Source organism: Oryza sativa, chromosome 2 (assembly GCF_034140825.1).
Source record: "Oryza sativa Japonica Group chromosome 2, ASM3414082v1".
Lineage (NCBI taxonomy): Eukaryota > Viridiplantae > Streptophyta > Magnoliopsida > Poales > Poaceae > Oryza > Oryza sativa.
Window position 1 is genome coordinate 7,562,435 of NC_089036.1, and position 15,549 is coordinate 7,577,983.

Here is a 15,549-nt window from a genome sequence, read left to right on the forward strand (position 1 = left end):
AATTTGTTGTGCAGATGGTTCTTCACGCGTGCTACGTAAAAAGCAAAGCTAACGAAAGCAATTCAATTCAAGCACTGCATGTGTAGTTTGTTCAACACTTAGCAAAGCAGCTTTAATATTTCATGTGCTTTTTGTGACAGTTTTATCTGAGCTTTAACACTTGCCTTTCGTATGCACAGGAGAAAGTGAGAAACAGAGTAGCAGTACGTAGTTTTCAACGAGAGACAAAACTGCTTAACAGTATCTGCTTGTTTATACTGATCAAAGTCTCAAGCTAGCAAAAAAAGATTAAAACTGTCTCCCTGGAAGACATTAATCTTTCAGTATAAACAAAGCACTGCAGTTTTAATCTTTCAGTATAAAAAGATTAAAACTGTCTCCATGGGCCTCCAGGGAGACATTACGTGTGTCAGGTACAGAAAGCGTATCCAGATCTGAAAAAATGCTGGTCCATTTTGATGTAGTTCCATCATGATGATTTATGTACTGGATCTCAACTGCCATCTGATTATTGATACATTGATGAAGAGCGATGAAGCCCCTGACTTTACTGATACACAGCTTCCTATCACCAACCGTAAAACATGTGATCGCATTGTCATTGGAGATCAAATTAAAGCGACACAGATAGTATTAATATTCAGTATTCCCTTCGATTATAATTATTCGACACAATTAAGTATTTGTATTAATATTTAAAAAGTTTGTATAAATATATGAGAATATACATACTTAAAACATCTTTAAATTAAAATAAAATAAGTCACAATAAAATATTTTATATTTTTTAATAAGACGAATGGTACTTAATTAGCCGAGCAATTTTACCGTCCTTGAGGAGGTAAGTGGTACCTCGTAGTACCTCCTTAAGGACAATAAAATTACTCTAATTAGACCGTTGTAATTCATGGATACGTTACTAGCTAGTATAAAAAGGGCTACAAATTAAATTGGCTTCTGTTCATCGTCCACACTGGCACGTGCGTATGCTTCGAGTCTATCAGCATCGCGTGGGATCGATCCGCTTACATCGTCGCACTCGCACGCGCGCAACCGATCGATCGAGAGGCCCCCAACCCCAAGTCGCAGCCGTTACTGGCTACTGCGCTGCCATGCCCGTGTCCAACTGATCTAGTAGCTAGTGCGTGTGCTCGATCGATCACTCGATCAGTAGCACAAATTAACCAGCAAAACTATCGGTTACACATTGACACTTATAGTGTACATTATATCTATTCACCTATATATCTGCAATTCTAAATTATCTGGCTGTGTACATAAAAAGACGTGAATATGAGGGAAGGACATAATATCAAATAATTAGAAAGAGTAAGGCTTCAAACTCAGATCGTCTAGCCCACCACCTTGTGAAGCTAGCCGGAAGACCCCAGGTCGTCTGGCTGTGTACATGGCCAGACATTGACCGTGTACACGACCCGATATTTTGGAATTATATATATAGGCGAATAGATATACTATACGTATCTATGTGTACATGATTTTGTCGATTAGTTTGATCATAAATATTTAAACGATTGATTTTGGCGATGAAGTTTAACCATTCGTCTTATTAAAAAAACTATAAAATATTTTAGTGTGATTTATTTTATTTTTAAAGATGTTTTAAGTATGTATATTCTTGTATATTTATACTTTTTTTAAATAATACAAATAATCAAACTTAATTGTGTCAAATATTTATAATAGGAAGGAATACAAAGTAGTATTTCTACGTACGGTACCGTTTGGGAATATTGGCAAACAGTAAAATTCCCAACTTCGTGTATATAGGATAAGCTGGCTAATTAGGTCCCTTTGAATCAAAGGAATTATGAATGAATTTTATAGGATTGAAATTCTATAGGAAATTTTCCTATGTAGCCCTTTGATTCAAAGGATTGAAGTTTTCCAAATCCTACAAAATTCCTATGGAATGGCTTATTGCATATAGATTTTGGAGAAAACTTAGCAAGAGGTCTAACCTCTTGGGAAAAATCCTTTGAGTCTATCTCTCTCATCCGATTTCTGTGTTTTTCCTGTGGTCCAATCAAACAATCATTCATGTGTTTTGCAATCATCTGTTTTACACTTGCATTTCTGTCAGAATCCTATGTTTTTTCTATTCCTCTGTTTTTCCATTCCTACGATTCAAAGGGGTTAAGCATTTTAGTCGCATAAAGGTGGATAAAATGTCAACTTAAATTTGGTCATTTTTGTTCACTTATATACCAAGATTTGACATGCATCGTGTGTGCATGCACACTATCAAGTCAAGACGTTCTGGAATTTGACCTAATCAGTCACAATTGAAACCAACCGAAGCTACAACTATGGTACACGTATCTGTCTGACCGGTGCGAAACTTTGCGCGTACTGAACTTTCTTCTATAAGATTTAAGTGAGTTATGTAGCTTTGACAAAATTTGTTCATCTTTTCAACCCCTAATTAACATGCATGTTTTCATGGTTATTTTTTTTTCACATAATGAAAAACTAAAATTATCTAGAAATGGGGGCAAACGTGTTGCCTGGAGTTGAATAATCTTAGCACTTTGGCCGGTACAGTTGGACTTGAATAAAATTGTCTTGCCCCAAGTGAAATCAGGGAGTTGACCGATCGAATGATCGATGCAAATGCAAAAATGCTTAAGGAAAATACATCTTTGTAGCACAGGGGATTTTGCCATGCAAAATTTGAATCTTAGATTTTTCTTTCATGCAAAAGTTTTATGAATAATAATAGAAAGAGCTCCTATTTTATGCCATTCAATGTTATCTTTGACTAGCGAAAGGGCCTGTAACCTATAGTGGTTACAAGAGTCTCAGTAGCATCTGAGGTCCTGAGTTCGACTCCCCATGAGAGCGAATTTTCCAGGATTTAACGGCGTTGTGCTTTCAGTGGTAGACGACGTACCCATCGACAGCGATGCGCCTGTGGTGACTTTGTCAATCTCCAGGATTGGGGTAGGATAGCATCATAGGGGTAGGATTTGCGTGTGTGCGTTCATAGAGGTGAGTGCACGTACGTTGTAAGTGTCTGCGTTTTACTGTGTAATTAAAAAAAAGTTATCTTTGACTAGTTGGAACAGAAGTAGATCGAAGAAAACATTACTAGGTTTCAACAACAAAAAAAAGAAAAAAAAATACTACCAAGAAATCAGCATTTCGGCCCATGCCCGTAGCCTGATTTGTCCTTGTTTGATGGGCCTCCATTCTGGCCAGCCACGTAATCAGGCCAAGATATTAACGTACCGCATTAGGCCTAGAATTTGGACGGAATAAGTTCATCTGAGTTCCCTTAACTTCAACATGGGCCTCCATTCTGGCCAGCCACGTAATCAGGCCAAGATATTAACGTACCGCATTAGGCCTAGAATTTGGACGGAATAAGTTCATCTGAGTTCCCTTAACTTCAACCGAAAAACCAGATACAACGGGTCCCTCAACTGAAAAAACCAGTGTAGATGAGGCCCCTCTGCGGTTTTGACGGCAGTTTTGGCTGACGTGGTGCCTACGTGGCAAATTTGACTTGGTCTTTATCTGATGTGGCATCGACGTGGTGCTAACGTGGCAATTCGATCCAGAAAATAATAAACTTTGTGGGACCCACATGCCAGCCTCACACATAAATTAATATAAAAATGGTGGGGCCCACATGTCAGCTACAAATAAAATAAAGATGGCGGGGCCCATGTGGGCCCCACAAGTCCCTCTTGGCTCTCCATCATCCTCGCGGCGGAGCGACGGTGAGGAAGAGGAGCGGGCGCCGGCAACAGCAAGCCGCGGGCGGAACGGAGGGGCGGGTGGAGCAACAGCAGATGCATCCTGGCAGCAGACGCCAGGCGGAGGTGGTCAGAGGAGGAGGTTGCTAACAGAGCGGTGGCAAGCCGCGGACGCGCGGAGGTGACCAGAGGAGGAAGAGGCAGAGGAGGAGATCGCCGATGAGCGCAGTAGCTCCACTCCGTCGGCCGCTATGCCCGCGATGCCCAGCAGAACAACGCTGCCCCTTCTTGCTCGGCCGCGCCGCGCCACCTCCTTCCTTGCCCGGCCACCGCACACCGCCTCCCTCCTCGTCCGGTTGCTATCGCTGACGTCCTTGATGGTCACATCCGGGTCGGAGCCCTCCCTCCTCACCTGGTCGCCGTGCGCCGCCTCCCTCCTTGCCCAGCCGCCGCGCGCCGCCTTCCTCCTAGCCCAGCTGTCGCGCGCCGCCTCCCTCCTCGCCCGGCCGCCGTGAGCTACCCCTCCTCGCCCGGGCGCCGCGTGCCGCCTCGGGGACAGGAGAGGGAAGAGAGGAGGAAGAAGAGGGGAAGAGAGTTGAAGAAAGCGAGATGATGAGAATGACATGTGGGGCCCACGTGGGCCCCACAATTTTTTATTAATTTATGTGTGAAACTGACATGTGGGTCCTACGGAGTTTATTGCTTTTCCAGATCAAATTGCCATGTAAGCACCACGTTAATGCCACATCAGATAAAGACCAAGTCAAATTTACCACATAGACGCCACGTCAGGTAAAACCGTCGTTAAAACTGCCGAGGGACCTCATCTACACTGGTTTTGACAGTTGAGTGACCCGTTGTATCTGTTGAACGAAGAAAATCGGATTCATTGACAAGTTAAGGGACCTCATATGAACTTATTCCAATTTGGACTAATATTTTGGCCCACACACACGAATGGGCCACGATTCACGCCCACATAAATGAGGCCCATATATAATAATGGGCCGGAATTTGGAACCATGCAGACGAGTTCTTACAGGGCCAACGTCTCATCAACGCCAAGAAACCAAATCATCATTACTCTAATTAACATACTCCTAATTATCTTTCTAATCAATTAATTAAACGCAAAATCAGTAGTTTTCTAATAATTTTATTATTAAAACTGTACTTTTAGAATATTTCACCTTATAATTCGATAGTTTTACAATAAATTTACTGTTATAAATATACATTTAACAGTTGAGTGATAATTTAACCAAATAATTAACATATTATTTTTAAATAATAAAAATAGGTTATATCTTCCGACTTTGTCCATGGTCACACAACCAACAAATTTCACAAGAATTTAAAATGGATGCGATGGGTCAAACCCTCAACTCTCACCAATAAAATGATAAAGTGAAATAACGTTTTCAAAATCAGAGAGATTCTGGCACGAAATAATTATCTTTCTAATCAACTATTAGTTAATTAATTACGGAGTAGTGATAATCCCCGGAGCTCATCTCCATCTCCTCTTCCGCTTCCTACTCCTACTCCGTCGCAATCCGCCGCCTCCAAAAAGCATCCACCTGTACCCACAAACGGAAGCAAAGATTCCAACTTTCGATCGAGAGCCTCGCCGTCGATTCCCCCACCTCGGCTGAGCCCGGATTCCGAGGCAGCCCCCCCATGGCGGGAGCCGAGCGACCCTACTACCCGCCGCGGCCCACGGACGGCGGCTCCGGCCAGCCCGCCGGCTGCGACTCGCCGATGAGGTGGGACGACGACGACGAAGACCACGGTGGCGGCGGCGGCGATGGCATGACCGCCGTTGCGGTGAGCAATCCCCCCTCTCTCTCTCTCTCTCTCTCTCTCTCTCTCTCTCTCTCTCTCTCTCTCTCCCCTTACGCGGTTTCGTCACTGTGAAGATTGGTTGCGTGTACGCTTAGTTCGTTTGGTTGAGTTCGTTGTGATTTTAAAGCTTGTGGTTTGGGCGATTGGTTGGGTGATTAGGGCTTGCTGTGTGATTGTGAGAATCATGGAGGAATATGGAAAATAGAATGCTTTAATGGGTGATTGGGTTAAGCGCTTAAGCGAGAAGCAAGAAAAAGAAGGTTTGGGTTTTTAGGATTGTATGGCTGCTGCTGCTCATCGCCGTCGCCGCTTTGGCTGCTGGGAATTATGGGGCTTTTCTACGATTATTTCTTTTAAACATGAACGAATTTCCATATTGGTTTCTGTTGTAATTTTATTTTCCAAATTTAGGGATTCAACCTGTTCGAGGAAGAATCAGATGACCCTCCTGCCAAAAATGGCGTGGTCGACGATCCTGATACTACCACTACAAGTGATTGCAACACTGATATGAGTGAGGATCTTGTAAAGAGGGAAGAAGGGATGAACTTCCATTGTGATCCCCCGCTTCACGAACATACTGGCATCTGGGTGCCTGTTTCTGTCCCGCCAATGACCAAACGCGATCACGAGGAGTGGCATAAGGGCTTTGGTCATAATGGTGACTACTTTCCAGAAGACGAATTTAACTGGGAGATAGATGAAGAGAACAAGGAGATGACGATGTGGGATGTATTTTCTGAGATGGTTGTTGCGGCAAAGGATAAGGTAATATCAGTTGCATCGTATGATCTTGGGAGACGTGGTATGTCTATGTTGTCCAAGTTTTTCTTCCAAGAAGCTTGGAAGGATATGGCCCAAACACTTGCAGATGCCAATGCTGGCATTGCGAATGAGCTCCTAGAGACTGAACGAACAATATGGTTACCTGACAGCGCTGCCAGCGCCTGCATGCTCTGTAACGTGCGTTTTCATCCGATAATGTGCTCTCGACATCATTGTCGTTTCTGTGGTGGTGTGTTTTGTGGTGGTTGTTCAAAGGGTAGAAGCTTGATGCCACCGAAATTTAATACTTCAGAACCTCAAAGGGTTTGTGATGTTTGCGGGGTACGTCTAGAGAGTATTCAACCTTACTTGATAAATCGGATCAGTCGTGCTTCACAACCTCCAACTCATGATGTCACTGATCTGAGTACATTGAGGTCGTGGCTGAACTTCCCTTACGCACACACAATGGAATATGAGATCTACAAGGCTGCAAATTCTTTGAATAGTTACTGTAAGGTATGCCTTTTTACCCTAAATTGTTTACTGTTGAATTTGTTTATCAGTGCTGTTGTAATTTTTTTAGACATTTTCTTTTGTTCTTCTCTTTTACTGTTTGAGAAATCATGTGCTTATGCTTTAGTCATAGCCTATCAAGACTTGTCACCTAATTCTAAGGTGCTTTATCATGTCTTAATTCTCAACAGTTTATATATGATTTACTATGGACATCACTCATTAAGTAATTGATATGTTCCTTTCTTGCTAATACAATAATAATATCTATAAGACTTGTAACAGAGTATGGTCTTCCATATTTCTTGCAAAGTAATTTTCAGTTTCCTTAAGTATGAGTTGAATAGATGAAAAACCTAACCCGGTGATTGGATAAGAATTGCATAGATATTTGCTCTCAGCTTTTGCACAATTACACCTGTGTAATCTATAGTGGCATCATATGGTTGTCCACAACATTTCAGTACGTTTATGGTCTTCCCTCTGTTGTATAATTTGTTAATGATATCTATTATTTTTTAAAGACATACCTGTGTTACATTCATCCATTCCCCAATCTTTATTATAATAACTCTAGACCATTCAAGTTACAGTAAATGCTGCCAACTAATTAAAATGATATCTACATTAGTTGTTTTAGTGATATATTCAAATTAGAGAATCATTTTGTCTGTCGAATGCTGGTTCGAAGTATTATACAAACTAAAATTGGGTTTCCACATCATTCTAGCTTCTGAAAGTGCTGATTGTTCAGTTAGTTCAGTTGTTAGGAGACCAACCAGTAGCAGTGCAATCATTTTTTTTTTCTTCCATGTGCCATTCAGGTGGGAAGACTGAAACCAGAAAAGGCTATCCCCTATACTATCCTTAAACAAGCAAAAGGCCTTGCTATAATTACTGTAGCAAAAGTCGGTATGATGGTTGCATATAAAGTTGGTACTGGGCTGGTTATTGCTCGAAGAGCCGATGGTTCATGGTCACCCCCTTCAGCAATCGCCACTTGTGGTATTGGATATGGAGCTCAGGTGACATCTTCTTTTCTAGTGTCCTTTATGTGCAAATTCTTTTATCATCACACTAGCACATCATAACAAAATCAGATAATTTCCGACTTACCCATCAGGCTGGAGGTGAGCTAGCTGATTTCATTATTGTGCTGAGGAACACAGAAGCTGTTAAAACTTTCAGTGGAAAGGCACATTTGTCAGTCGGTGCTGGTGTAAGTGCTTCTGTTGGCCATGTTGGACGAGTAGCTGAGGCTGATTTTCGTGCCGGTGATGGTGGTTATGCTGCATGTTACACATACAGTTGTAGCAAAGGTTTGTTTCAAATTTACTCCATGGCATGCGTCACTTTGGCGTCTTCTTTCATATGTTCATTTTCACCTCGCTCAACATGGAACACATGCTTTATTATATGATACGACTGTATATTCGTGAATAACTTCTTTTGGTGGTGATGGTGATGGTTGGGAGAATATGTGTAACAGGACAGTTCATGGTTACACAAAGAGTCAAATAAACATGTAATTCTGTCTTAGAATCTCTTAAAACAAAACAACAGAATTGGATTGGGGTCCTTGACCCATAGTTTCTCAATATATTAAGGTAATTTAAAGGGTTTTGTTTGTATCCATTGCAAGTTGATTATTTCTCTTGGATTTCAAATGGCAGACGAGTAATTCTACAAAGTTTGGGAATGTCCTCTTAAACCCAATTTTAGTTCTGCATACTTTTTATACCAACACACCAGGACCTGTTTTAAAAGGCCCATAGCTTAGTAATTTGACCCTTCTATTATTAGCTTTATCTTTGAATGACTAAAATATGTCCTAGTATATCTTATCACTGGATAAGTGCACAAATTCTCGGCCTTCATTGGCTTACATCACGAACTTATTTTGTTACTGATGAGTAGGCATTATAGTAAGCTTAGCCATTCCTACTGTTTTTTCTCACAAAGAAATAATGTTTACCTTGTTTTTTCTCACAAGGTAAACATTTATACGTTGAGGCACCCTGAGAACACTTGGGACTCTAGTCTGAACAATTAACTTGTTGACAGTCTTTTAATGTAATATTAATATATATATGCACTTGTGGAATTCATATTCATAGGAGTGCAAACCATGTCATATGCATATTAATTTATTTTCGAGGAATTGCTTTTTGAATTTGAACTTTTTGACTAAAATAATAATGCCAACTGTGAACCACTCTAGACTGCTGGATGCAGTTATAGTGACAAACCTAAGTAGTATTACAGTGACACTTTAGTTCATTCGTGCAATATCTGATGTCGAATTTTTCAATTAAGTGTAGCAGGATAGTACCATTTTTCAAGAAATAAATGTTCATTGCTAACTGTTAAGTACTTGTGGCTAGATCTGGTCATTCAGACCATTCAGGGTTGTCTTATGTAACAACTGAGTCTGTATATCTGTCTTATGTTGCAGGTGCTTTTGTGGGCTGTGCTCTCAATGGTAGCTTAGTATCAACCCGAGACACAGAAAATGCCCGATTTTATGGTGGTCCAATAAAGGCACCCGATATCCTTATGGGATCCATGGCTAGACCACCCGCAGCCGCTGCGCTCTACAAGGTTCTGTCAGAATTGTTTGACAATCCTGAGAAGCAATCGCTTTAGGTCTCTAGTATGCGTTGCGTCTTCTGGTAAATACATTCTGGAACTCTCTGTCAAGTAATTGGATTGCGGTTTTGCGATCTTTTCACTTATTCGTTGGTTGCAGTTTACGCAATTGTACAGTCTGCCATTCATTGACACGCCAAAGGTTTCACATCATGGTTACCACAAAACCAAATGTAAATACATGTACATTGGATCCCTTCTTGCTTCATCAAGATATAAAAGAAAAAAAATATATACTATTTTCCATTCCCCTTGATGATCTGCATGCATGTTCTTCAGCTGCATTGATCAGCACTCCTGCTGTGAATGACCTAGGACTGTTTTTTTTTTTTTGGTTGCATGCAACTTTTTTCTCAGTGTACATGTGAATGTCCTCCCATCTTTTCTATGATCTTTGAATTTGTGCACCTCCTCCAGGGGAAAAGAGGAGGGTCCCCCAACCTCTCTTCTTGATAGAATTCACAGGCAGTATAGTCATTTTTGATGGTCCTAAAGAGGACACTGAAAAAGCTGGTTGTACTGGCTCTGTCATCCTGTTGTGATGTTGTGTGTTGTTGCATTCCCTGGGTAATTATTTTGTCCTGGCAATGCAATAGCAAACTAAAATGTACTACTACTTCATTACATTGTTTCAGCTAGCCTGTAATTCTGATGCAAGAAATTCATGCAGAATTGCACTAGACCTGAGAAACAATACTTCTCTAGCAAAAGATAAAACAGAAAATGACTTCATCAAGGTAGTGGTGGTATTTTTTTTTTGTTCATATGATGCCATTGCACTTGACATGATGAGTTGTGAGAAAATACTCCCTCCGTCCCAATATATTAAAACCTAGGATAGGATGGGATATTTTCTAGTACTACGAATCTGGACAGAATTTTCTAGTACTACGAATCTGGACAGATTTTAATATATTGGGACGGAGGTCTGTCCAGATTCGTAGTACTAGAAAATGTCTCATCATGTCCTAGGTTTTAATATATTGGGACGGAGGGAGTGCATGACACTGCAGCTAATGACTATGATTACTGAAGCGTGCCGCATGTTGAGCTTGTCTGGCATGCCCAGAGCACACACTGCAGATGAATGGAATCTCTGTCCCTGTCACTGCAAAATGTATATTCCTGGTCTTAACAAACACCAATGTCCATCCAGCCCTGAAGATACAGTAATGCGGCAGTGTCCAATCGGTGTCTGACTGAATGTGCCGTCCTCGATACTAGTGCCCTTGAATCATTGAGATGCATAATTCACTTCAGTTCCAGTTCAGTTCTACCATGATGGAATTAAGCTGAATATACTTACTAGAGATGAGATGAGCAAGAGAATGATACAGTATCCTGGAAAGTGAGTAGCAATGGATAAATGGATAATCAATCAGCAACACACAGAATACAGAGCATAAACCAGCATTGATCATGAGCAGGAAGCAAAATGTATAAAATTATTCTCTGAATTCTACTCCCAACTGTCTGACAACCCATTAACCATGAACATCCTAATTCCCTTCCCTTGCCATGTTTTCCTTTTCATTGTCTTCTAACAACCGAAAATTATAGGATATAAGAAAGCAAAAAAAAAAATCAAAAAGAAGCTAAACTTAAACGACGGCCTGCATGAATTTAAACCCAGTTCAGAGACTCCTCATAAGATGAACTTCTTCTGAACCCCTCTCTGATGATGATTTCTCCAATTCTTGATTTCTTCGTCTTCTTCTTCTTCTTGATGAGATGAGGAAGTAAGCTTAGCGATCGCCGCGAGTCATGGAGCTCCCGAGGGTGAGCTCGAGATCGTCGGAGCCGCACTCCTCATGGATGCGCTCCCCTTCCCACGCCTTCACCAGCCCGGTCATCTTGCCGCCCTCGCCGCCGAACGCGAACTCGCGGCGCGCCGCGTCGGCCATCTGGACGTCGCCGCCGGCGACCGGCGAGCACGCTCCGCTCATCACCCTCGAGGAGGACCCCGCGGCGGCGGCGGCGGCGCCGAACGGGTTGGGAGGAGGAGCCACGAGGCTGTACGTCGGGGACGACGGCCCGGCGGAGGATATCTGGAACCCGGCAAGCCACGCCGCCGCGTCGTTGCCGCCGCCGGCGGCGGCGGCGGCTGCGGCGACCTTGCGGCGCGGGCTCGGCGGGGTGGAGTTTGGCAGGGACGACGAGGCCGCGTAGGCGTAGCTCGCGCCGACGGTGGCCCACGGCGGCAGCACGCTGCCGGCGTGGTGGTGGTGGTACTCCTCCCAGGCGGCCGTCTTGAGGCGCGGCGTGCGCGGCGGCGAGCCCGAGGGCGGCGTCACCGGCGCGCTGATGGAGCCGCCGCCGAAGTAGGAGTAGTGCGCCGGGAACTTGGACGACGAGCCGCCGCCGATGCCGACGCCGGCGGAGGAGAGGGTCTTGAGCCACGGGATGAGGCTGCTGCCCTCGCCGCCGCCGCCGCCGCCGAGCGTGATCTGGGAGGAGGAGCCGGAGCTGGGGAAGGAGGACGTCCCGCGCGGGCTCGGCTGGTACGACGAGCACGGGCTCGCCGACGGCGAGCGGCCGAGCTGATCAGCGAGCTCTGACGCCGGCGGCTTGCATCCCTGAAACACACAGACGAACGGTTCGACAAATTAAACCAAATTTTTTGAAGCGAAAATTTAAACCAAATTGGTGAATTTGACAATAGCAAGTTAATGACATTTTGCATAGAAGAATAACAATCAGAAAAATTTATCATGTACAGTTTAACAAGAATTAAAAAAAAAATTGTAACATTTTGCATAGAAGAATAAAAAAAATCAGAAGATTTGATCATGTACAGTAAAATATGAATATAAAATCTGTGTCGTTTTTTAAGTAAAAAAAATGTGACATTTTGTATAGAAGAACAAAAATCAGATGTACAGAACAGGAATAAGAAAATCACCTCAGAACACAATGTGAAAATAAAGTTACAAGAAACGTGAATGCAAATTCTTACTGAAATTCGCTGCCTCAGAATTAAAACTTCACAAATTATGGCCAGAAATATTAACATTGCTGGCACAGGAGTTTTCATCAATTCAAACTATAACCATGATAATACCAAATAGTGGCAATGCAAACTTAACTGAAAGGTAATTAAAATCCTCAGTGAAACGCACACAAAAAAAAAAACAACTACTGCTCTAAAAAGCCGATTGCAATAAAAGAAAGAAGATACTTGGGTAGAATTTGTCATTTTGTAATGCAAAGTTGATTTTCTGAAATCAAAGGCTTCTGTGACAGCCTTAGCTTTCTTTGATGTAATATTCGGTCATGCCCATATCTATCTGCCTATGACCATGCCACTAACTTTTGTCTCCATAATTGCCTCTTTCACCAGTCCTTTTTTCACATGAGCAGCTTCAATTCTGTCCAGGCTCCAGTACTACATATAGATGCATCCATAGAGATAATGCTAATCTTAAAAAGAGAATTTACTCAAGGTATCTAGAGGCAGAGCTTGCAGCCAACTTAGACTTACTTTGACAAAACAGGGCAGATGGATTCTGTAAAGGTACTAGCTTTGACCAAAAACTAACAATCTTTGATTCTTGTATTAATCTACACCTTAATTCAAAAGCGATTTGTTTGGCAGTCTAACCATGCAGTTACTAACGCGTGCAAGCCACATCCTATTTTGCATTTCTTTTCAATTGAAAACAAGTAGCACTTCAGTTTTTTTCGGTTTTCACTTGTCAGCCAACTTGTCATCCAGAAGACTTCAGAAAAGAAGAGATGATCTAATCCTTAATTTTTTTTTAAAAGAAGAGCAGGCATCTAAAAAGCACCATAGATAACAAAAAGAAATGCTTGAAAACAGATAGATTTGATACATTGTATTCTGCAAACAAGATCCTGATAGCAATGTTCAGACTTCAGAGCTAGTACTACAACCAAAAAGATGCTAGTACTGCTCTTCTGCCAAGACAAAAATAAAATAAGAACAAAAAAAAGAAAGAAAACAAAGTGATGAGCTTTAAGTACAGCACCACTACTACTACGACCTCTTTTCCCTGCCTAAAAAGACACTAAATCTTGCTAAAAAGACCCAGCGCCACAGCATCATCTCTCCACCCCACAGATGAAGAAGATGAAATCAACAACAATCTAAAACCATTTTTGTTCAGATAACGGAAGATCTTTTTAATACCAAAAACAACAAAGAAACAAAACCAAAAAAAAAAAAGAGAAAGAAAACGAACGCTTTTTATCCAGGAAACGGCCACGGAATGTCGCGGCGGCACGCGTAATCCTGAGCTCCTAGTGCGTGGCTTGTCCCACGCACGCAAAGAAAAGAGGAGATGAGAGGAGAGAATTTCCCCCGCCATTATCGGAGTAAAAGGAGGAAGACGAAGCAGAGGAGAGAAAGGAGAGGAGAGGAGAGAGCACGCGCGCCGCGTTGCAGGAACGAGGAATAAAAAAAAAAAGCCAAAAAGGCAATCATGGATAACGAGAAAAATTCGGTACCCTCCTCTACAGCCGACGCAAATTAAGCAAGAAATCCATTCCATATAAGAGCAAAAGATTAAATGAAATTCGACGAGAAATCGCTTAATTAATTTGCAAGAAGAAGAAGAGGAAGAGGAAGAGGGACCTTGCGGTAGGTGGTGCCGTCGGGCTCGACGGTCCAGCCGGCCTCGTTGCAGAGCGCCTTGAGCACCTCGTTGTTGTCGCAGTGCTTCGGGAGCGTGTAGTTTCCGTACGCCCGCAGCCCCGCGTAGATCTTCGCCGCGATCGCCCGCCGCCGCCGCTCCCGCCGCCGGTTGTTCTCCCGCTCCCTCCACGTCGGCACCCTCCCTCCCCCTCCTCCGTTCATCATCCCTCTCACCTCACCTCACCGCCGCGACCTACGAGGAAGCCAACGGCGGTGCGCGCTCGCCGTCGCCGCCGCTGCAAGCTCGCCGCGCGCTCTGCAGTGTCAGCCTCGCAGGCGCGGCGTATAAATACGCCGGAGAAGCAGTAACGGCCGGAGGACGCGCAATGACCATTCTACCCCTGGGTGGTCTTGCGCGGGGGAGGGTAAATGCGGCATTTCGCGCGGGGGTGGCCGGTAATGATTCCGCCGCAGTTAAGGCGGGGGTGGCCGAGAATGGAATGCATTCGCAGTGGCTTAACTAGCCTATCGCCTTAGTGAACAGTGGCCATTTTTAGCAGCAGCTAGCTAAGCTAAGCTAATCCATGCAAACCAAGCGTGAGCGGCGTGGGTGGTCAGGTGACGCGTGGTGGGGCCAGGGTGTCAGTGACTGTGGGGGGTTGGTGTGCTACTGGACCAGTGGTGGTCAAACGACCGGCCGGCTTGGGTTTTGGATATGTTCTTGGGGGTGCCCTTGATGACTTGGGTTTTGGTATGATGTGTATGATTTGGTTTGATGAGGTTGGGGGAGAAGATGGATATAGCTAGTGTGGTTGCTGTCACTGTTCAATGTGTCAATGATAACTCTACAGTAATGATTAGTTAAAAGCTAGCACGAGTCTAGTTATGGTTTGTAACGGTTTTGGTTTTGTGTAGCGCATGGTTATATAGCCGTTAAATTATTATAAATATGTGTATGTGGAAGTCAATAACGAGAATTGTTGTCATTGATTAACTGCCTATCGTAGTTACTGTCTGCACGATTGGATAGTTTAAACGTATCTCGTGATATCTCCTTTGACGATTTACACGTGACATTGATTAGACGAAGGGGACGATATTAAATTTGCCACAATAACCACCGTAACGGTTAATCTGGTTGTGTAACGGCCATGGAATGCAATTTTATCCTCATAATGACTACATGTAGTATTGGATAGTTTAAATTAAACATGTGATTCCTTCTTTGTCGATTTACGCGTGACATTGATTAGACAATTAGATTATGTTAATCTTTACCGTGACAACAGTAATGGTTTGTCTAGTAACATAGAACGTAAAATTGGACGTGCTACGCATTAATAGAGCATTGTTATCTATAATAATTGATCTGCACAGTCAAAACAAAAGATTTCAAACGGTTCAATTGGGTCTAGCACATGGTTACGTAACCATGGAACTACAACTGTACATGCATTC

General features: G+C 43.0%; 2 protein-coding genes across 2 annotated transcripts; one reads left to right on the forward strand and one right to left on the reverse strand.

The window, feature by feature from the left end:
- The first annotated feature begins 5,268 nt into the window (after window positions 1–5,268).
- LOC4328815 (uncharacterized) lies at window positions 5,269–9,743 on the forward strand. The gene is made up of 5 exons (NM_001424221.1): window positions 5,269–5,549; window positions 5,979–6,851; window positions 7,673–7,873; window positions 7,972–8,167; window positions 9,304–9,743. The coding sequence occupies exons 1-5, from the start codon at window positions 5,403–5,405 to the stop codon at window positions 9,492–9,494; spliced, it is 1,608 nt and encodes a 535-aa protein (NP_001411150.1). The 5' UTR covers window positions 5,269–5,402; the 3' UTR covers window positions 9,495–9,743.
- A 1,096-nt stretch (window positions 9,744–10,839) lies between these two features.
- On the reverse strand, window positions 10,840–14,409 carry LOC9267338 (protein BZR1 homolog 4). The gene is made up of 2 exons (XM_015768668.3): window positions 14,092–14,409; window positions 10,840–12,073 (listed from the first exon to the last, which is right to left on the reverse strand). The coding sequence occupies exons 1-2, from the start codon at window positions 14,314–14,316 to the stop codon at window positions 11,243–11,245; spliced, it is 1,056 nt and encodes a 351-aa protein (XP_015624154.1). The 5' UTR covers window positions 14,317–14,409; the 3' UTR covers window positions 10,840–11,242.
- Window positions 14,410–15,549: the final 1,140 nt, after the last annotated feature.